The sequence below is a fragment of the Lynx rufus genome, unplaced genomic scaffold (genome assembly GCF_022079265.1).
Source record: "Lynx rufus isolate CCGP_SWC_20201006 ecotype Redwood Valley unplaced genomic scaffold, mLynRuf1.p SCAF_2, whole genome shotgun sequence".
Classification (NCBI taxonomy): Eukaryota; Metazoa; Chordata; class Mammalia; order Carnivora; family Felidae; genus Lynx; species Lynx rufus.
The window spans coordinates 180,905,222-180,928,421 of NW_025814834.1; the positions used below are offsets into that span (position 1 = coordinate 180,905,222).

The window sequence follows — 23,200 nt, forward strand, 5'->3', positions numbered from 1 at the left end:
TGAGGGGCTCCTGGGTGGGTCAGTCAGTTAAGTGTCTTCTGCTCAGGTCACGATCTCCTGCACATGAGCCCTGTGTCAGCGTGGAGCTTGCTTGGGATTATCCCTCTCCCTCTGCCTCTTTCTCTCTTTTTCTCAGAAATAATAAGAAATCAGACTTTAAAAAAATTACTGAGAATTGATCTGTAGGACGTATTTTCTCTTTCAAAAAGTCCTTTTGTTTGCATTTTACCTTATTACTAATAAGATAAGGCATTATTTCATGTTTCCTGGCCATTTGGATTTCTCCTTTTATGAACTGCCCATTTTGTTGGAGGGGAGTGTTCTTTCTCTTCTTCTTTAAAATTGATAATTTACATATTTTGAATCCTTTGTTGGTTATATGAGTTGCAAATATATTCTCTAAGTCTGTATAGCTTATCTTTATCCTTTGTTTATAAAGTCTGAAAAGTTAGTCATAGTACTTTATATTTATGGTTTGTGTTTTTTTCTCTTATTTTCTTCTAGAAGTTTTACAGTTTTGCTTTTTATAGGATATGGATCTAATTTTATCACTTTTTAAAACATAGGGACAACCAGTTGTCCAATACACCTTTTGAAGTCTGTATCCCAGAAGTCACCAAATGTTTTCTTTAAAGGGTAAATAGTAAACGTTTTAGGCTTTGCCAGTTAAGAGGCAAAATTAAAGATATTAAGTGGGTACTTTTATAACAAGGAAGAAAGCATTTCTGCAATTTTTAAAAATTTCTGCAAATTTTAACGTTTTTTTTTTTAATATTTATTTTTGAGTGAGAGAGAGAGAGAGAGAGAGCACGCAAGCAGTGGAGGGGCAGAGAGAGAGGGAGACACAGAATCGGAGCTGAACTCCATTCTCTGAGCTGTCAGCACAGAGCCTGATGTGGGGTTTAAATCCACGAACCGTGAGATCATGACCTGAGCCAAAGTCGGATACTTAACTGACTGAGCCACCAGGTGCTTCCAAAATTTCTGCAAATTAAAAAAAAAATTTTTTAATGTTTGTTTTTGAGAGAGAGACAGAGTGCATGTGGCGGAGGGGCAGAGAGCGAGGGAGACCCAGAATTCAAAGCAGGCTCCAGGCTGTCAGCACAGAGCCTGATGTAGGGCTAGAACTCAAAAACGGTGAGACCATGACCTGAGCTGAAGTCCAACATTTAACCAACTAAGCCACCAAGGTGCCTTTGCAAATTTTAAATAAAATTTGTATTAAGTTCAAAATATAGTAATAGTACTTTTTTGATAATACAGATTTACTAGTGAGAAGAGTGGAATTCTTTGTTTTCTTTCTTCCTTTTTTTCTTTTATTTTTGAGAGAGAACTTATGCTTCGGGGTGGTTGGGGGTGGTGGTGAGAGGGAGAAGGAGAGAGAGAATCTTAAGCAGACTCTACACTCATCACCAGCCCATTGTGGGGCTTGATCTCACAACCATGAGATCATGACCTGAGCCCAAATCAAGAGTCAGGTATTTAACTGGGCCACCCAGGTGCCCACAGTGAAATTCTTTTTATTGGGGTAACATTTGTTTTTTGGGGGGTTCACAGTTAGTGTTTCTTGTAATCAAAGTTGATTGTGAATATGCATCTGTTAATACTGATTTGTAATGAGATTTTACAGATTTCATCTTTGAAAATGTGTTTTCATCCTGATAGTTACTACTAAATACTGATATCAGTCCCTGAGTATATGCTTTTAATTTAGCATATTCATTGCTTGGAAAGCATTTATAGAATTCTGTTAGATTCTTGTGATATTTTTGCCCCTTAGCATGTTATTACATAGTAGATTCATCATTTCTGATTGAAAATTAGGTGGAACCTCCTTAATTAGATGGAGTCTTTGCACAGTTAAAAGGACTTACAAATATGGAAATTTCCCTTATGCTTGCACCAAAATCTGAAAAACTTGGTGGAACTAGAGTTTGCTTGGAAAACATAACTGCTGCAAATTTGTGTGGTAATGGAGCTATGGCTTCTTGTTTTAACTTTTGACAGCACGGGAAGTGTATAAAGCAGTTTGCCATTATTGTGATTCAGATAACTTTCGTTGTTGTTGAAATGACTTTACCATAAGATGTTTTGCATAAGTGCTATTTTGTAATTTTGGGTTGAATTCATTCAGAAACATTATGGAGCCTTCAGCAAAAGCTAATTTCCAAAGCCATTTGGTGTTTGACAATAGTGGTGGAAGGCGGTTTTTTTGCAGAAAAATTTGTCTTAGCCTTGAGCTCAAAAATTGCAATAAAACGTTCCCATTGCTGAGCCATCAAACTGCTCTACAATAAGGGTGATTCAAGATATTCTGCCTCTGTTTCTAACAAAAATTCACAGAACTGATGATTATGAAGTGTACAAGAATAAGTGACACTACTGTCTCACTAATACATGATAGATTCAAATATTTTCTGTAGAGTACTGCTGATAAGATCGTGAATAATCATAGACTTTGAAACACCTCACAAAAGGTAAATTTGTCCAACTAAATCTTTTTTTCTGCTCCATACCTATTTTACCAACATTAGTGGGACTATATATTAGATCCCACTTCCAGTTGTAGTACATTCATGTTTTCTCAACCCCTTTGAAAATATTCTTATCTGTAGTTCTCGCAGAATATTCATGGAGGCTAATTGCTCAGTCACTTCAGACTTGGCACTGACTCTTCAAGTAAACAGCTGAGTTGTTGGTAACATCTCTAGGCACATCAAAAGTCAAAATCTTGAAATCATTTGCCTTGTTTTTAATTGCTTATCAGTTACTAAGGTCCCCAAATCTTTGAGCAGTAGTTCTCATCAACAGGCTAATAGTTTAATTAATAATTAATTTTATAAATTTTTTCAGCTGTTATAAAATACAGTCTAACTCGTCATTGGTAAATAGTTTTCCTTGCTTAGCTAACAAATGGAGCTACTCAGAAACTTACTTTGGTTGTAGTCTCATTTTCATCTTTAATTTTTGTGAAGAAATTCTACTGTAATGAGGTATTTCATTTTAAATTTTCTGATTTTTCTGAGTGTTGCTCTTCTGTGAGTTGTGAATACTGTGATGAGTGCTAAGTATTGGTAATAACATTTTATTCTTTTAGCATAGCTATAATATTACATAATAAACACAGCATTTTGCTATTATTTGGTAACAAAATCCACACTAAAAGTGTGACATTTGAATTTCACTTTTCCCTTTCCTTATTTGGACATGATGAATATGTATTGCCACTTTAAAAAAAGTTGCACTGGGGCACGCACCTGTGTGGCTCAGTTGGGCATCCAAGCTCAGGTCATGATCTCACTGTTGGTGGGTTCAAGTCCTGTGCTAATAGCTCAGAGCCTGGATTCTCTGTCTCTCTCTTTCTCTGCCACTCTCCTGCTCGCACTCTGTCTTTCAAAAATAAAACATTTTCAAAAATATTTTTTAAAAAGTTGCACTTACAGTGATACATGTGGCACTTGAAATGCTGGTGGGTGATAAAGTGCATTGCTGCAATTTTTACAGTGTGGAGCCTGCAGTGCACAACAGTGAAAATGCCACAAAGGTCTTTGGAAGGAGAAAGCAGCAATAGATGATACGTAAATGAATGAGTGTGGCTGTGTGCCAGTAAAACTTTATGGAGACTGAAATTTGAATTTCAGAGAATTTAATGTATCATGAAATATTTTTTCATTGGATTTTTTCCTACTGCTTCAAAAAAAGTAAAAAACAGTTATTTTAAAGGCTGTAACCATAGTTTCTTAATTCCTGGTATGTCTTTTTTTCCTGTAATGCTAACTATCATATGTTAGGTTTTCATAAATGCATGGATATTTTTTCAGGGATCTTTACTACGTTCCATTTTGTTGATTTCTTATTTCATTATATTATGGCCTAAAAGTTCATATTTTTTACTTGCAGGGAGGGTTTTTCAAAAAATCTTCATGTTATGTAGACAAAAACAATAATGATTTCTTACTGTTTATTTTACCTGACACAAATCTTAATCTAGTTGATTATGTTGCTAAAATAAATAAGTTTTTATTTTTCATTAGCCAGGTCTTTTCTGGTAATGAAATTTATATCTAACTCTCCCCTCTTCCCTTTCTCTATTGTAAAATACATCCCAGTTTTTTTGATAAACAGTATTCAGTATTTGCAGTATCCGAATATTGTTTGTACTGGGACATGTAGTCTACTATAATTATATTTTCTTTCTTGAACAACTGTTTTCTCTTTAATTGCCTTATTTTTAAAAATTTTTTATTAAAAATTTTTTTTAATGTTTATTTTTGGGGGAGGGAGAGCGAGCATGAGTCAGAGAGGGGCAAAGAGAGAGGGAGACACAGAATCTGAAGCAGGCTCCAGGCTCTGAACTGTCAGCACAGAGCCTGATGTGGGGCTGGAACCCGCAAACTGAGATCATGACCTGAGCCGAAGTTGACTACTTAACCGACTGAGCCACCCAGGTGCTCCTAATTGTCTTATTTCTAAGAACAGCTTTATTGAGATCTAAGTCACACATCACACAATACACTTTATTTAAAGTGTACAACTTAATAGCTCTTAGTGTATTTGCAGTTGTGCATCCATAACCACAATGTTTGTATTACCTCAAAAAGGAATCCTTCACTCCTCACCTGTCAGTCTCCCCAGTCCCCCATCTCCATAGCCCTAGGCAAACACTCATCTGTCTTCTGCTCTCTAGATTTGCTTATTCTGGACATTTCATGTAAATGGAATCATAAATTTTTCATCCTTTGTGACTGGCTACTTTAATTTAGTGTATTGTTTTTAAGGTTCATCTGTGTTGTACCATGTGTTAGAACTTCATTTATTTCTGAGTAATATTCCATTGTATGAATATGCTGCATTTTATTTATTTCAACAGTTGGTGGACACTGGTTATTATGAGTAATGCTGCCGTGAACATATATGTACAAGCTTTTGTGTGAACTTATGTTTTTATTTATTTTGGGTATATAATAAAGAGGGGCATAATTGCTGGATCAGATGGAAATTTGTTATCCATTTGAGGATTTTTTTCAGACTATTTTTCAAAGTGGCTGTACCATTTTACAATTTTCTCTAGCAGTGTAAAAGAATTCCAATTTCTCTGCATCTTCACCAATACTTGTTACAATCTTTTTTTTTTTTTTTTAAGTTTCAGGTTTTTATTTAAATTCCAGTTATTTAACATACAGTACAATATTAGTTTCAGGTGTAGAATTTAGTGATTCATCACTTACATAACAACACCCATTGCTTATCACAACAGTACCCAGTGCTTATCACAACAAGTTCCCATTTTAATACCCATCACACATTTAACCCATCCCCCTGCCCACCTCCCTTCCAGCAACCTTCAGTTTGTTCTCTGTAGTTGAGTCTTTTTTATGGTTTGCCTCTCTCTTGTCCACCCCTCCCTCCCATGTTCTTCTGTTTTGTTTCTTAAATTCTCATTTGTTTCATAATACTTAATATGAGTAAAATCATATGGTGTTTGTATTTCTCTGACTTATTTCATTTAGCATAATACTCTCCATCTCCATCCATGTCATTGCACATGACAAGATTTCATTCTTTTTTATGGTTGAGTAATGTTCATATATATATATATCTTTATCCATTCATTAGTCAGTGGGCATTTGGGCTCTTTCCATAATCTGGCTATTGTAGATAATGCTTTAAACATCAGGGTGCATGTATCCCTTCAAACCAGTATTTTTAGATCTTTTGGGTAAATACCTAGTAGTGCAGTTGCTGGATCATAAAATTGCTATTTTTACCTTTTTGTGGAAACTTCATACTGTTTTCCAAGTGGCTGCACTAGTTTGCATTCCCACCAACAGGGTAGGAGGGTTCCCCTTTTTCCTCATCCTCACCCTCATCTCTTGTTTCCTGTGTCCTTAATTTTAGTCATTTTGACAGGTGTGAGGTGATAGCTCATTGTAGTTTTGATTATAGCCCTCCTGGTAGGTGTAAAGTGGTATCTCATTATGATTTGCATTTCTCTGATGGCTGATGAACATCTTTTCATGTGGTTTTTGGTCGTCTTGTTGTCTTATACCATGTATATCTTATTCGGAGAATGTCTATTCAGATCCTTTGCTCATCTTTATTTTTTGTTTTAATTGAGTAGTAATAGTTGTTGTGTTTTAGATATGGATCTCATTAGATAAATGATTTGCAAAGTTTTTCCTTTGGTAGTATTCTTTGAAGCACAAAAGTTTTCAATTTTGATGATGTCTAGTTTATTTTTTTTCTCTTGCCGTGTGTACTTTTGGTGTTATATCTAAGATGCCTTATTATTTTTGTTTAGTGCGCTTTGTTATCTAACATGAATTCTTCGCTACTACTCTGCCAGAGCTTTAAAACTTCTCCCAGCTTTGGTCAAACATATCAGGTAACAATCAATGCATTTGTTTTGTTGTACCTTTATTCCTCAGTCAGTCTAGAATGTATGTTCTTCAGTTCCAGGAAGTTTTTCTTTTCTTTTTTATGTTGATTTAATTTGAGAGAGAGCGAGAGAGAGCACGCACACACACATACATGCGCACATGAGCAGGAGAGGGGCAGTGAGAGAGAGAGAGAGATTGGGAGAGAATCCCGAGCAGGTTCCACACTCAGTGTGGAGCTCGATCTCACCACTGCTCGATCATAACCTGAGCTGATGCCAAGAGTCAGAAGCTTAAATGACTGAGCCACTCAGGAACTCCAGCCAGGAAATTTTCTCAAAAAATTTTTTTTCTAGTTCTTCTCCTCTGTTTTCTTTTGAAACTATTATATACTACTGTAACACTGGTTAAGTGTGGAGGGACTTTGCTATGGGAAAATGCAAGAGCCAAGATGGGCTGGGGACACAGGTGAGGGGTTTGCAGTCAAGGATTCTGCAGTGGAGCCTTTCTTCCCCTCCCTCAAGGCACAAAAAAACTCGTAGCTTCTTTCTTTACCTCTTCTCTTCACTGGAGGAGTGATTTATCTGATTAATGAGTGCAGTAGAATTACCTGGGGCATGTGCCAATTTAACCTGTTCATCTCTCACTTCTTTCCAGCCTGTAGCTAGCAAGTACTTTGGCATATTCTTTTCTAGTACAGTAAACTGAGTGCAGGACAAGTTCTGCTTTGGGGGGAAATAGTTCTATTTTGGTTGATAACTTTAATTCATAGTGTTTGCAAGCCATTTCTGAACCACTCTTAAGCCATGTTCTTCATCCTACCTTTTTATCAAAGATAAAGCTGATATTTTCCTTTCTATTTATCTATTCCTGTAACTTTCTCTTGTTTGATTATGAAATCAAGTGGGGAAGAGTTGTGCTTTTTAAAAATGTGGTAAACTATACATAACAAAATTTACCATTTTAACCATTTTTAAGTGTATGGTTCAGTAGCATTAAGTATGTTTATATTGTACAGCCATCACCACCATCCATCTCCATATCTTTTCATCTTGTCAAGCTGAAACTCTGAACTCATTAAACAATAACTCTCCATTTCCGCCCCCCTCCCAAGCCCTGGCAACTACCGTTCTACTTTCTTGCAGTGAATTTGGCTTCTGTAGGTATGTCGTATAAGTGAAATTACACAATATTTGTCCTTTTCTATCTGGCTTATATCACTTAGTGTATCTTCAGAATTCATCCATCGTGTAGCATGTGTCAGAATTTCTTTCCTTTTTTGTATTATTATTATTTTTTTAACGTTTGTTCATTTTTGAGAGACAGAGAATGTGAGTGGGGGAGGGGCAGAGAAAAAGGGAGACACTGAATCTGAAGCAGGTTCTAGGCTCTGAGCTGTCAGCACAGAGTCCAGCACGGGGCTTGAACCCACAAACCATGAGATCATAACCTGAGCTGAAGTGGGACGTTTAACCAACTGAGCCACCCAGGTGCTCCAGAATTTCTTTCCTTTTTAAAGCTGAAAAATACTCTGTTGTGTGCATATACCACATTTTGTTTATCCATTCATCCAATGATAGACATTGGGTTGTTTGCACCTTTTAGCTGTTGTGAATAATGCTGCTATGAACATTGATTTACAAATCCTGTTTGAGTCCCTGCTTTATATCCAGAAGTGGTGTTGCTCAACCATTTGAGTTCTCCCAGTATATTGGTATTGTTGTGTAACAGTGTACCTCACAATTTAAGTGGCTCAAAGCAACAATGATTTATTATTTCTTAAAATTCTGTGGGATAGCTGGGCACTCTTTTGTGCCTAGGGTCACACTTGTGTGCTGCATTCATTCGGTGGGTTGACTGGAGCTAGAGTATCTAAGGTGACTTCAATCACATGTTTGGGACCTTGGTGAGGACAGTGAGAAAGTGGGCATTCTGTCTGCACAAAATCTCTGCTTATTCAGTCTGGCTTGTATTACTTTACATGGCAGCTGATTCCCAAGAGAGTAAAGGCAGAAGCTGCAAGACATCTTGAGGCCTAGGCTCCAGGACTTACACATCAATTTCATCACAATATATAGGACAAAATTTACAAAACTAGCCTAGATTTAAGGGGTTGGGAGAAATAGCCTCTGACCCTTGTGGGAAGATTAGCTATGTCAGTAATTGGGGCCATTATTAAAGTAATCAGTCACACCTAATAACCTAACACCTGTTCCATAACTGAGGAACCTTGATAAATGGGGAAGGACTGCCATTTGGGGAGCAAAATGTACCTCTGGTGGGTCCTAAATACAGTGGCTTGGTATTACGTTTTAACAAGTAAAGAGGCATGTGAGTTTTTTGAGCGTGGTTATTTGCAAGAACTATGTTGTACCATGCAGGTCTTCTCCCTGCGCCCCCCACCCCCCATAGCTTTTTTAAAAAACAGTTGTATGTTTAGCTTTAAACTAATGCTGCTTGGATAAGAACACTTTAGTTAATTCAGGCTGGTCATGTCAGTTTTAGTATATGGGCTGTTTTGACTCAAGAGTTGCAGCTGGCCTAGAATTATAGGCAAGGGTAAACAGGGATTTGATTTTTTAAAGCTTTTTTAATGCTTTTATTGATTTCTTGAACCAGGCCTGCAGTTTTAAACTGCAAAGATGTCTAAAATTCCAAATGTGCTGTAATTAATGATAAAGGCTCTAGCCTTAAATTGTTAATTCTAGGTCTAAACAGTGCTAAATCTCTTTAGGTTAAACGTGGATATTGTGGGGCGCCTGGTGGCTCAATTTGTTAAGTCTCTAACTCTTGGTTTCAGGCAGGTCATGGTCTCACGGTTCATGAATTTTAGCCTGCAGTGCAGAGCCTGCTTGAGATTCTTTCTCTCCCTTTTTCTCTCTGCCTCTCCCCCTTTCGTTCTCTTTGTCTCTCAAAATAAATAAACTTAAAAAAATTTAAAAAAAGAGGGTATTTGGGAGGGCTTACTTTGTAACTGTGTAACTTGTCCCCGCTCTCCCTACCCTCACCATGTGGTCTCAAGTATTTTTGGATTTAAATATGTGAACTCATAACTGGTAATTTTAGTGACTGAAAGTGGGCTTCTTAACAAAAGGTTAGCTTGTTAATGGAACAAATAAAAGTGAGTGGGTGGATACTTTATGATGGAGAGAATAATACCATCTACTTCAGTCTTCACTATCAGTACAGGAGCAATGGGAGAATGAAACCAAATAAAGGAAGACAAATTGAATAAGTTGGAGGAAGAGAAGTTTTCTTAGAGATAGGTGACATCTTATATACATACAAATATTTGAGACTAAATCGTTTGGGGGGAAGTAATGACAAGTTTATGTAATTACACTGTTAGCCCTCCAAGTATTCTTTTTGACTAAAATGATTTAGCACTATCTAGGCCTAAAAATAGCAATTTAGGCTGGAACTTGCCTCACTATTTTCTCTCTATATGAGAAAATGAGGTCTTGAAGGCTAAGTAGTATGCTATGTTATGGCTGTAGAATAATTTATTTGCACATTCATCTATCTGTGGACATTTGGGTAATTTCTAGTTTTTCTCTATCAAATGTTGCTTTAGTGAACACTGTTGACATATCTTTATGGTGTATATGAATATTTCCATAAGATACCTAGAAATGAAATTATGAGGTTAAAAGTATGCAGAGTTTACATTTTAATGGGTATAGCCGTATTTCCCTATACAAACACTATACCAATTGAGATTTATAAACAGTGTTGCACACTATAAGTCTGGAGTTCTCTCTTGTCCATAAAGAGAGCGGACGCAGAATTGAATATGAGAGAGGCTAATGTTTGGGAGGAGACAAGAGTGGTGAACAGGGGTTTCATCTCTGTAGTTTTTTTTTTTTTTTTTAAATCTTTTTTTTAACGTTTATTTATTTTTGAGACAGAGAGAAACAGAGCATGAACGGGGGAGGGTCAGAGAGAGGGAGACACAGAATCTGAAACAGGCTCCAGGCTCTGAGCTGTCAGCACAGAGCCCGACATGGGGCTCGAACTCACGGACCGTGAGATCATGACCTGAGCCGAAGTCGGCTGCTTAACCGACTGAGCCACCCAGGCGCCCCTCATCTCTGTAGTTTTTGAGCTCACAAGATTATTACTCATGTGGTGAACGTGAAGAAAACAAGATTTACACATGTAAATGTGGAGAAAACAATCAGACAGTAATCATTAACTTGTATATGTAAGAAGCAAAGGGTCTGGGGGCAAGTGGAGTTTGTGATCAAAGTATAATAGTATATTGGTGTCAGATGGAAAGTAATTTCACTTGTGATCCCATTACAATATTTTGCTACCTAACCTTGGGCACTTTTTTCTAACCCATTTATGTAAGCAGAACCCCCAAACTAGGTGAGAATATTCTCTCCCTTGTCATTACTGCTATTAGATAGCAGTAATTTTTATTTTTTTAGCTAGTTTGCTAGATGAAAAATATATTATTGTTTTAATTTGGTTATCTTTGATTTCTGGTGAGTTTCATCATCATTTCATTTATTGGATGTCTTGTGGTTCTTCTTGAAATGTTTTTATATCTTTGTAAAACTTGTTTTCCTTGGGGCACCTGGGTGGCTCAGTCGGTTAAGCATCCAACTCTTGATTTCAGCTCAGATCATGATCTCACGGTTTGTGAGTTTGAGCCCTGCATCGGGCTCCATGCTAACAGCACAGAGCCTGCTTGGGATTCTCTCTCTTCCTTTCTCTGCCCCTCCCCTGCTTATGCTTGATCTGTAAATAAATAAATGAGTAAATAAATAAATAAATAGTAAAACCTGTTTTCCTTAGTTTTGTTTCTTTGCTCATTGATGTGAAGGAACTTTTATATATCGTTGATATTTTCTCTCAGCACAGGCATACCTCATTTTACTGTGCTTTGCTTTATTGCACCTTACAGATACTGCATTCTCCCTCCCCCCCCCCCCATAAATTGAAGGTTTGTGGCAACCCTTTGTCAATCAAGTCTATCAGCACCATTTTCTAGCAGCATTTGCTAACTTTGTGTCTCTGTGCCCCATTTCGGTAATTTTCATCATCATTATTATTTTTATTATTTTATTATTACTACATTATGGTGATCTGTGATCAGTTATCTTTGATATTACTATTGTAATTGTTTTGGGATGCCACAAAGTGTGGCCATATAAGATGGCAAGCTTAGTCAATAAATGTTGTGTGTGTTCTGACTGGTCCACTGACTCGTCATTCACCTGCCTCTCTCTTCCTTGGGCTTCCCTGTTCCCTGAGATGTAACAATATTGACATTAGGCCAGTTCATAACTCTACAGTTAAGTGTACAAGTGAAAGGAAGAGACTTGTGTCTCTTACTTTATTTAAGTCAAATGCTAGAAGTGATTAAGCTTAGTGAGGAAGTCATGTCAAAAACTGAGACTGTGGGGTGCCTGGGTGGCTCAGTTAAGTGGCTGACTTTGGCCCAGGTCATGATCTTACGGTCCAGGAGTTTGAGCCCTGTGTTGGGCTCTGTGCTGACAGTTCAGAGCCTGGAGCCTGCTTCAGATTCTGTGTCTCCCTTTCTCTCTGCCCTTCCCTTGCTCCCTGTCTCTCTCTCTCTCTCTCTTTCAAAAATAAATAAACAAAAAAAATTTAAAAACTGAGATAGACTGAATGCCAGATCTCTTGAGCCAGTTAGCCAAATTGTGAATGCAATCAAAAGTACTACTTCAGTGAATACAGTAATGATAAGAATGACAAGAAAGCAGAACAACCTGATAATGGAGAAAGTTTGAATGGTTTGGATAGATTATTTCCTTAAATCAAAGCCTAATCCAAAACAAGGCCTTGATTCTCTTCAATTTTATAAAGGTCGAGAGAGGTGAGGAAGCTGCAAAAGAAAATTTTGAAGCTAGCAGAGGTTAATTTATGAAGTTTAAAGAAAGAAGCTGTTTCCATAAAAGTGCAAGGTGAAGCAGCAAGATATAGAAGCTGCAGCAAGTTATCCAGAAGATCTGACTAAAATAATTAATGAAGGTGGCTACACTAAATAGATTTTCAGTGTAGCTGAAGCTGATGCCATCTAGGACTTTAATAGCTAGAGAGGAGTAGTCAGTGCCTGGCTTCAAAGCGTCAAAGGACAGGCTGACTCTCATGTTAGGAGCTAGTGCAGCTGCTGGTTCTAAATTGAAGCCAATTCTCAGTTACCATTCTGAAAATCCTAGGGCCTTTAAGAATTATGCTTAATCTACTCTGCCTGTGTTCTATAAATGGAACAACAAAGCCCGGATGATAGCACATCTGTTTACAACATGGCTTACTGAATATTTAAGCTTACTGTTGAGACCTGCTCAGAGAAAAAAAAAAAAAGATTCCTTAAAAAAAAAAAGATTTCTGCTCATTTTATTTTATTATTATTTTTAAAAAATATTACTGGGGTGCCTGGGTGGCTCAGTTGAGTGAGTGTACGACTTTGGCCCAGGTCATGAATCTCCCGGTTCATGAGTTAGAGTTCCCTGTTGGGCTTTGCACTGACATCGCGGAGCCTGCTTGGGATTCTCTGTCTCTCTCCGTCTCTGGCCCTCCCCTGCTTGTGTGCACTTGCATTCTCTCTTTCTCAAAAATAAATAAACATTAAAAAAATAAAAATATTACTGCTCATTGACAATGCAGTTGGTCACCAAGAGCTATGATGGAGATGTACAATGAGATGAATGTTGTTTTCATGCATGATAACACAACATCCATTCTGCAGTTCATGGATCAAGTAGTAATTTTGGCTTCTTTTATTATTTAACAAATACATGTTGTAAGACTATATCTGCCATAGATATTGATTCCTCTCTTGGATCCGGGCAAAAAGTAAATCGAAAACCCGCTGGAAAGGATTCATGATCTAGATGCCGTTGAGAACATTTGTGATTCATGGGAAGAGGTCAGAATACCTGCAAGTATCTGAATAGGAGTTTGGAAGAAGCTGATTCCAACCCTCATGGATGACTTTTTTTTTTTTTTTTTTAATTTTTTTTTTCAACGTTTTTTATTTATTTTTGGGACAGAGAGAGACAGAGCATGAACGGGGGAGGGGCAGAGAGAGAGGGAGACACAGCATCGGAAACAGGCTCCAGGCTCCGAGCCATCAGCCCAGAGCCTGACGCGGGGCTCGAACTCACGGAGCGCGAGATCGTGACCTGGCTGAAGTCGGACGCTTAACCGACTGCGCCACCCAGGCGCCCCTCATGGATGACTTTGAGAGGTTCAAGACTTCAGTGGAGGAACTAACTGCAGATGTTGTGGAAAGAGTGAGAGAATTAGAAGTGGAGGCTGAAGTGTGACTGAATTGCTGCAACCTCATGATAAAACTTGAATGGATGAGGAGTTGCTTCTTACGGGTGAACAAAGACAGTGATTTCTTGAGATGGAATCTACTCCTGGTAAAGATGCTATGAAGATTGTTGAAAGGACAACAAAGTATTTAGATTACTATATAAACTTGTTGATGAAGCAGCAGTTGAGTTTGAGAAGATTAATTTAAAGAAGTTCTGGGGTAGGGGCTCCTGGGTGACTCAGTCAGTTAAGCATCCAACCTTGGCTGAGGTCATGATCTTGAGATTCATGGGTTCGAGCCCTGCATTGGGCTCTGTGCTGACAGCTCAGAGCCTGGAGCCTGCTTCAGATTCTGTGTTTCCCTCTCTCTCTGCCGCTTCCCCACTCCTACTCTGTCTCTCTCTCTCAAAAATAAAAATAAACATTAAAATTAAAAAAGTTCTGTGGATATAATGTTGTCAAACATTGTATGCTACAGAGAAATCCTTTGTGAAAGGAAGAGTCAGTTGATGCAGTCAACTTTATTGTCTTATTTTAAGAACTTGCCACAGCCAACTTGTGCTTTAACAGCCACCACCACGATCAGTTAGCAGCCATGAACATCGAAGCAAGACCTTCCACCAGCAAGAAGATTACGACTCACTGAAAGCTTGGGTGATGATGATTTTTTAGCCCTAAAAGTCTTTTTAAATTAAAGTATGTATATATTTTTAGACAATGCTATTGCACACTTTATAGATGACAGCATAGTGTAAACATAACTTACATGCACAGGGAAACATAATTTACTTGACTCACTTTACTGTGATATTTGCTTTATTATGGCATCTGGAACTGAACCTGTAATATCTCTGAGGTATGCCTGTATGCAGTTTGCTCTTTGTTTTGTTTATGATGCTTTGTTTTAAAAAAGTTTTAAATTAGGGGCACCTGGGTGCCTCAGTGGGTTAAGTGTCTGACTTTGGCTCAGATCATGATCTCAGGGTGTGAGATTGAGCCCTGTGTCGGGCTCTGCGCTGACAGTGCGGAGCCTGCTTGGGATTCTCTGTCTCCCTCTCCCTGTACCTCTCCCTCTCTGCCTCTCTCTTTCTCTCTCTCTGTCTCTGTCTCTCTCTCTCTCTCTCTCAAAATGAAGAAATAAACATTAAAACAAACTTGTAGGGGTGTCTGGGTGGCTCAGTCGGTTTAGCATCTGACTTTGGCTGAGGTTTTGATCTCATGATTTGTGATTTTGAGCCTTGCATCTGGCTTTCTGCTGACAGAGCAGAGCCTGCTTTGGATTCACTGTCTCCCTCTTTCTCTCTGCCCCTCCCGTGCGTGCATGTGTGCTCTCAAATATAAACATTAAAAAAAAAAAAAAAGAAATACTTTCAGAACATTTTTTCCTTTTAGTTCTGTAATCTCTCTGAAAGTTATATGTGTTGAATGTAAGGAAGTAGATATTGCCTGTTGTTTCAGCATCATTTATGAATCATAATAAATGGTGTTGGCAGCAGTATTATAAAGACTGCTGTTTCTAGAATATCGTTTCATTGATCTGTAAGTGTTCCTGTACCAGTATACTGTTTGATTTCAATTCATTTAAAAGTTTATATTTTTATAATTGGTAAGGCTCTTCCCTCTCATTGTTTTCCCTTTTCAAAATGTTCTTGCCTTTTTTGTGACTCTTGTCCTCATGAATTTTAGAATCAGTGTGTATGTTATGTTGCACAAAAAATCTTCTTGAGATTTTTTCTTATTGGAATTGCCTTGAATTTACAGATTTCATGTGGGAAGGAATTTATATCTTTACAATATCAGGTGTTTTCATTCACCAGCATGGTATGATTAGTCACGTCTTTTATTTTCTTCTGCAGTTTTATACTTTTCTGCCTGTTGATTGTGTTGAGTAGTAGTGAAAAGAATGAGTTATAGTGCCATGCTATTTGGGTTCAGTGTGTGCTAAGCTTGGGCAAATAAAAACCCCTTTTTATACTTTAGTTTTCTCATCCATAAAATGGGAAGAATAATAACTCATTAGGGTTATTGTGAGGATTAAATGGTTAAGACCTGTAAGTTAACACAATATGTTAGCTATTGTTATTAAGTGTATATTTAGGTATTTATAGTTTCTGTTGTTTTTGTGAATGGGGTCTTATATTTAAATCTCATTTTAATTGGTTTTGTTTGATATATAGGAAAGTTCATGATTTTTTGTTCATGGTTCTTGATTTGAATACTTTGTGGAACTCTGTTTCATACTAATATTTTTGTTTTTCTTCTGTTTTTTCTTTTCTTTTCTTTTAAGAGAGGGAGAGAGAGAGGCAGAGGGAGAGGGAGAGAGAAAATCTTAAGCAGGCTCCATGCCCACAGTGGAGCCCGATGCAGGGGTCAGTCTCAGGACCGTGGGATCATGACCTGAGATGAATCAATAGTTGGATGCTTAAGCAACTGAGCCACCAGCTCCTTGTTTTGTTTTTCTAAATTCTTGCATTCTCTAGGTAATCATATATTTTGCAATGAATTCTTCTAGCTTTCAGTATTTTTGCCTCATAGTTCCTATTTATTTATTTATATCATGGATCTTTTTCATTGACTAGAACTTCCAATACAATGTTGAATAGAAGTGATGAGCTTCCACAGTATGGCTGACGACATAGCTAGTGCTCACTCTACTCTCTTTAACGGGGAAACAGCGGACTACAGGAGACTGAACTGTATCTGCCTCTATTTCCAACAGGCTCATGTTTGTTCAACTTTCACTCATGAAAAAAAAAGCCAGGAAAATTTTATTAATCCTTTTTTAAAAAAAATTTAATATAAAATTATAGCAAAAAAAAAGGAAACTGAACTTTAGTAGCACAACTGGAACAATCTGCAGCGACGGCAGCAGCGGTGGGAGAAGAGATTTAATTTAGTTGATTTTCTGTGGTTGTTGGTTGTTTGCTAGTCTCACGGTGATAGAAGCTGCACAGTTTTTCGAAGGGACTGAGAAGCTGCTGGAGGTTTGGTTCTCCAGGCAGCAACCTGACTTAAACCAAATATCTGGGGATCTTCGCACTATCCCAAGATCCGAGTGGGACATACTTTTTGAAGGATGTACAATGTTCAATCATAAGTGTAACAACTGACAAGCAGGAAGCTTATGTACTCAGTGAGAGTAGCACGTTTGTCTCTAAGAGACATTTCATTTTGAAGACCTGTGGTACCACCCTCTTGCTGAAAATGTTGGTTCCTCTGTTGAAACTTGCTAGGGATTACAATGGATTTGACTCAATTCAAAGCTTTTATTCTCGTAAGAATTTCACAAAGTCTTCTCATCAAGGGTACCCACACTGGAATTTCCAGGAAGAAATAGAATTTCTTAATGCAGTTTTCCCAAATGGAGCAGCATATTGTATGGGACGTGTGAATTCTGACTGTTGGTACTTGTATACTTTGGATTTTCCAGAGACTCAGGTAATCAGTCAGCCAGATCAGACCCTGGAAATTCTGATGAGTGAGCTTGACCCAGCAGTTATGGACCAGTTCTACATGAAAGATGGTATTACTGCAAAGGATGTCACTTGTGAGAGTGGAATTCGTGACGTGATACCAGGTTCTGTCATTGATGCCACACTGTTCAATCCTTGTGGGTATTCGATAAATGGAATGAAATCGGATAGAACTTATTGGACTATTCACATCACTCCAGAATCAGAATTTTCTTATGTTAGCTTTGAAACAAACTTAAGTCAGACCTCCTATGATGACCTGGTCAGGAAAGTTGTGGAAGTCTTCAAGCCAGGAAAATTTGTGACCACCCTGTTTGTAAATCAGAGTTCTAAATGTTGCACAGTGCTTTCTTCACCCCAGAAGATTGAAGGTTTTAAATGTTTTGCTTGCCAGAGCATTATGTTCAATGATTACAATTTTGTTTTTACCAGTTTTGCTAAGAAGCATCAACAACAGCAGAGTTGATAAGAACAAATGCAAAAAGAGAACACACATAGAAGGAGGTGGTGGCTGCTTTTTAGATATTGATACCGGGAGCCATGCTTTCCATAACCACCACCTTGTAGCTGCAGAAAGCCCTAGATGTAATGATAATGTAATCATTTTGAATTATATGCATTATTATATGAAGGAGTTAGATATCTTGCATGAATGCTCTCTTCTGTGTTTAGGTATCCTATGCCACTCTTGCTGTGAAATTGAAGTGCATGTAGAAAAAACTTTTTACTATATGAAACTTTACAACACTTGTGAAAACAATTCAATTTGGCTTACGCACAATGTAATATTTCTCCATGTATCATCCAAAATTCCCCACAGACAAGGCTTTTTGTCCTCATTAGGTGTTGGCCTCAGCCTAATCATCTGGGACTGTTCTATTAAATTGCTGCCAGGATTTTACATCCATTTACCTCCACTTTCCAGAACATATTCTCTACTAATATTACTGAAACCAATTTCTACTTCATACAGTTGTTTTTTGCAACAGTGTTTAAAATTTATCTTCCATGAGCCGAGTCCTCTTTAAGAAATGATTGCAGTTATCCATTTTGTGTATTACTATTTTAACATTATTGCTTCTTGTACCTGTACTTTTTTAAAAATTGATTTCATTCCTTGCCATGGTGTCTTGCCTCCTGACCCCGTCTCAATAAAGCAATACACTGTTAAAAAAAAAAAAAAAGTGTTGATAAAGAGCACTTTTTCCCCATGGCTCTTTAAATGGACTTGGTGTTGATTTATGAAAGATAACCCTCTATAAAGCTAAGGGCTTTGTGTGTGTATATGTGTGTTCTTAATTTGTTGAGTAGTGGGTTTTGGATTTTTACTAAATTTTTATTATATAAATAATAATTGAACATACTTTTATTACAAAAGATTGAAAAGTACAGAAGTGATAGACTATAGACAAATTTTTAAAGCATGGAGATTCTTTGTATCCTGCTCTACTTTTATTCCTCTCTGTACATATATATGTTATATTTGGTTTATACCTTTATATATATTTAATGTGTACAGGTGTACACATACTTTTCTTTTTAATGTTTATTTTGAGAGAGTAAGAGGAAAGGGGAGAGAGGGGGAGAGAGACCAAGTAGGCTGCACACTCAGTGCAGAGCCTGACATGGGGCTCAATCCCATGAATTGTGAGATCCTGACATGAGCTGAAATCAAGAGTCTGAGGCTTAACCAGCTGAGCCACCCAGGTGCCCCTATACACATATTTTTATTTGTTTCTATAAAAGTAGGTGTTAGATTTTATCTGACATTTTGTTTCATTTAGCAGATATTAAATACCTACCATGTATCAGGCATTAACCTTCTTCTGTTCATTCAAGAAATCTTTAAATGGTTCCTAAGTGCCAAACAATGTCTCTTAAAACGTTTACTAAGTGCCAGACAATGTCTCTGGTGCTGGGGATATGGCTGTGAAGAAAAAGAAGAGCTCTGCTCTCAGAACTAACATTCTAAAGGTGTAGACAATAGAAAGAAGGGAAGGAAGGGAAGGAAGAAGGAAGGGAGGGAGAAAAGGTAAGAAGGAAGGAAGGAGAGAGCCAAATGTTGAGAAAAAAGTAAAAGGATAAAAAAGCATAGAGATTGGGGTGCTATTTTAGATAGTGTGGTCAGAGAAAGTTTCTGAAAAGGGGAAATTTCAGTAAAGACTTGAACTAGATGGAACAGTCATGCAAATACTGTACTTGGGATAGAGCTTTAGGACTGGGAGTAGCAAGCCCAAAGGCCCCAGTGTGAAGCCTGTTGGGAATGTTCTTGAAACAAGAGTCATTTGGGGCGCCTGGGTGGCGCAGTTGGTTAAGTGTCCGACTTCAGCCAGGTCATGATCTCGCGGTCAGGAGTTCGAGCCCCGCGTCAGGCTCTGGGCTGATGGCTCAGAGCCTGGAGCCTGTTTCCGATTCTGTGTTTCCCTCTCTCTCTGCCCCTCCCCCGTTCATGCTCTGTCTCTCTCTGTCCCAAAAATAAATAAACGTTGGAAAAAAAAAAAAAAAAGAAGAGTCATTTGGTTAGAGCAAAGAGGATGAGGGAAGAGTGGAGGGAAAGCAGGTTGGAGAGGTAGTGGGTGGACAGATTATGTGGAGCTTTCTAGGCTCTGGTAACGATTTTGGATTTTATTCCAAGTATGACAGGAAGCCATTGATGATTTTTGAAAAGTGAAGTGCCTTGTATTAGTTGTTAGGATTGTTTTGACAAAATACCACAGACTTTTGAAAAGTGAAGTGCCTTGTATTAGTTGTTAGGATTGTTTTGACAAAATACCACAGACTGGGTGCCTTAAACAACAGAAATTTACTTTCTTACAATTTTGGAGGCTAGAAGTCCCAAGATTTGAGTGTCAATAGTTAGGTTTCTTCTGAGGCTTCTATGACTTACAGGTGGCTGCCTTCTTGCTCTGTCCTCATGTGATCTTTTATCTGTGTAGATACATCTGTTATCTGTGTCCAAATGTCTTTGTCTTATAAGTATACCAGTCAGATTGGATTAGGGTTCACCTCAGTGGCCTCATTTTAACTTAGTCATATCTCTTTAAAGGTTCTATTTCTAAATATAGTCACAGTCTGAGGTACTAGAGGTTAGGACTTCAACATATGACTTTGGGAGAACATAATTTAGCCCATAACACACCTGATCTGCTTTTTCAGACTGCTGAGGATAGATTTTTGAGTTTATTTTGAGAGAGAGAAAGAGAGCATGCACGGCAGGGGGAGGGACAGAGAGGGGGTGAGGGTATCTCAAGCAAGCTCCATACTGTTAGTGTGGAGCCTGATGCAGTGCTCAATCTCACAAACTGTGAGATCATGACCTGAGCTGAAATCAAAGAGTCAGATGCTTAACCCACTGAGCCACCCAGGCTTCCTGTGCTCTGTTTTGCAAGTGGAATGCTTAGGATTATTTTGAAAGTAGAATGCCTCCACCCACCCCCACCCTTTTCTTTTTCTGGTTTTGAAAATTTGAAGCTAGTAAAAAAAATACATTTTACAAAGGCTGTTTGGGGTGTTCCCCCCCACCCGATTTTTTTTTTTTTTTTTACATACCTTGATGTTTGCCTTTTGAAGATTCTGTGTCTTAAGATTTATCCTAGGATTCATTTCTTGACAGATTGTTCACATTCTTAGAAAATAGCTCTTTGATTTTAACATATCCTACTGCTGTTGAGTTGATTATTTGGCACAGAGGAGCATGACCTGACTGGCCTATTATTAATGAAGTTCCTTTGATTGTTACTTAAGAAATTTATAAGACTAATATTTTATTTTTATTTATTTTTTTAACGTTTATTTATTTTTGAGACAGAGAGAGACAGAGCATGAATGGGGGAGGGTCAGAGAGAGGGAAACACAGAATCTGAAACAGGCTCCAGGCTCTGAGCTGTCAGCACAGAGCCTGACGTGGGGCTCGAACTCACGGACAGCTAGATCACGACCTGAGCCGAAGTGGGACGCTTAACCGACTGAACCACCCAGGAGCCCCAAGACTAATATTTTATATATACAAAAGAGAACACACAGCGTTTATGGTGCATAATAAACCCCAAAATGGATAACCTATTACTCAACTTAAAACTATTTCATGGGGCGCCTGGGTGGCTCAGTCGGTTGAGCGTCGGACTTCGGCTCAGGTCATGATCTCGCGGTCCGTGAGTTCGAGCCCCATGTCAGGCTCTGTGCTGACAGCTCAGAGCCTGGAGCCTGCTTCACATTCTGTGTCTCCCTCTCTCTGCTCTTCCCCTGCTCATGCTCAGTCTCTCTCTCAGTCAAAAATAAATAAAACATTAAAAAAAAAAAAACAAAAAACTTCAGAGGCACCTGAGTGGCTCAGCCTAAGTGTCCGACTTCAGCTCAGGTCATGATCTTGCAGTCTGTGAGTTCGAGCCCTGTGTCAGTCTCTGTGCTGATAGCTCAGAGCCTGGAACCTGCATCTGAGTCTGTGTCTCCCTCTCTCTCTGCCCCTCCCCAGTTCATGCTCTGTCTCTCTGTCTCTCAAAAATAAATAAAGATCAAAATAAATAAAGGTCAAAAATTTTTTTAAATAAAAAACAAAACTAGGATCTACTTTAGTGTTCTGCCACATGCCCCTTCCTCTACCCTCCCATGTTGTTTGCCCCCATAACTATTCTGAATTTTGTATTTATCATTCCTTTGTTTAAAAAGAAGTTTTATCACATGCATATGTATAGCCAAATATAGTCTTTACTTTTCCTTTTTTTTTTTTTGGTTTTATATAAATGATATTCATATGGTATATAATCCTTTGTGATATGCTTTTTATACTCCTATTTTTAATTTAAAAAATATTTTATTTATTTTTAAGAGAGAGAGCATGAACAGGGAAGAGCAGAGAGAGAGGGAGACACAGAATCTGAAGCAGACTCCATGCTCTGAGCTGTCAGCACAGAGCCCCATGTGGGGCTCTAACCCACCAACCATGAGATCATGATCTGAGCCAAAGTTGGTCACTTAACTGACTAAGCCACCCAGGTGCCCCTATTTTTTTTTTTTTTTAAGTTTACTTATTTATTTGGAGAGAGAGAGAGAGAGACAGAGCTTGGAGGGAGGGGTAAGAGAGAGGGAGAGAGAGAGAATTCCATGACCTGAGCCAAAACTAAGAGTTGGACACTTAACTGATTGAGCCACCCAGATGCCCCTACACTTATTATATTTTTAAGATTTACCACATATGTAGCTTTTTGTTGGATTATGTAGTTTCCTGTATTTAAAAATTTTTTTTAAATCTTTATTATTTATTTTTGAGAGAGAGAGAGAGAGATAGAGTATGAGCAGGGGAGGGGCAGAGAGAGAGGGAGACACAGAATCCGCAGCAGGCTCCAGGCTCCGAGCTGATAGCACAGAGCCTGACGCAGGGCTTGAACCCACAAACCCTGAGATCATGACCTGAGCCGAAGTCGGGCCTTAACTGACTGAGCCACACAGGCGCCCCTGTATTTTTCTGTATTATAATACTATGTGAAAAAGAAATACATTCTTTGAACATACCACAGTTTCTCCATTCTGCTGTCACTAGACATTTGGGTTATTTCCATTTCAGTTAATAATTGAGCGTCTTGCCCTGAGTCTCTCCCTACTTTCATTTTTTGGTGTGGAGTTAGGCTTCCTCCAGGGCTTCTTGGGAAGAAGTAATGTTTTATCACGTATATTTAGGTAGGCCTGCAGTTCTCCTTTCTATTTTCTCCATTAGTCTAATTAAATTTACTTACTGTTTTCTAATAATTTCTAAAAACTTCTGATCTGCTAACAGTGTCCTTTTCTATTTTCTGAGTCTGTCATGATTTTATTCTCAAAACCAAAATGAAATATAACTTTTTTGGTTATTTAAATGTGATTTTTGGTATGAAAGTAGGTAAATGTATATGTTCAGTCTTTCATCTTAAGTCATCTTTCTTTGCACATTATTCTTCCCAGTTTCTGCTAGACTGACTTTTTCTGTTTTTGTTGAATAAATATAGTATGTAACATTGTGTAAGTTTAAGGTGTATAGTATGTTACTTTGATAAACTTTTGTATTGTAATATTGCTGATACGGTG

General features: G+C 38.1%; 2 protein-coding genes across 5 annotated transcripts in view; both read left to right on the forward strand.

The window, feature by feature from the left end:
- Positions 1-23,200, forward strand: part of NRDC (nardilysin convertase) — a 102,643-nt gene that overhangs the window by 13,174 nt on the left and 66,269 nt on the right. The gene's annotated exons all lie outside the window — the stretch shown is intronic.
- LOC124515768 (S-adenosylmethionine decarboxylase proenzyme-like) lies at positions 13,011-18,430 on the forward strand. Its single transcript, XM_047084784.1, is given in 4 exon segments — positions 13,011-13,043; positions 14,241-14,324; positions 16,568-16,738; positions 16,740-18,430. Coding segments are annotated over 4 exon segments (1,158 nt in total). The 3' UTR covers positions 17,610-18,430.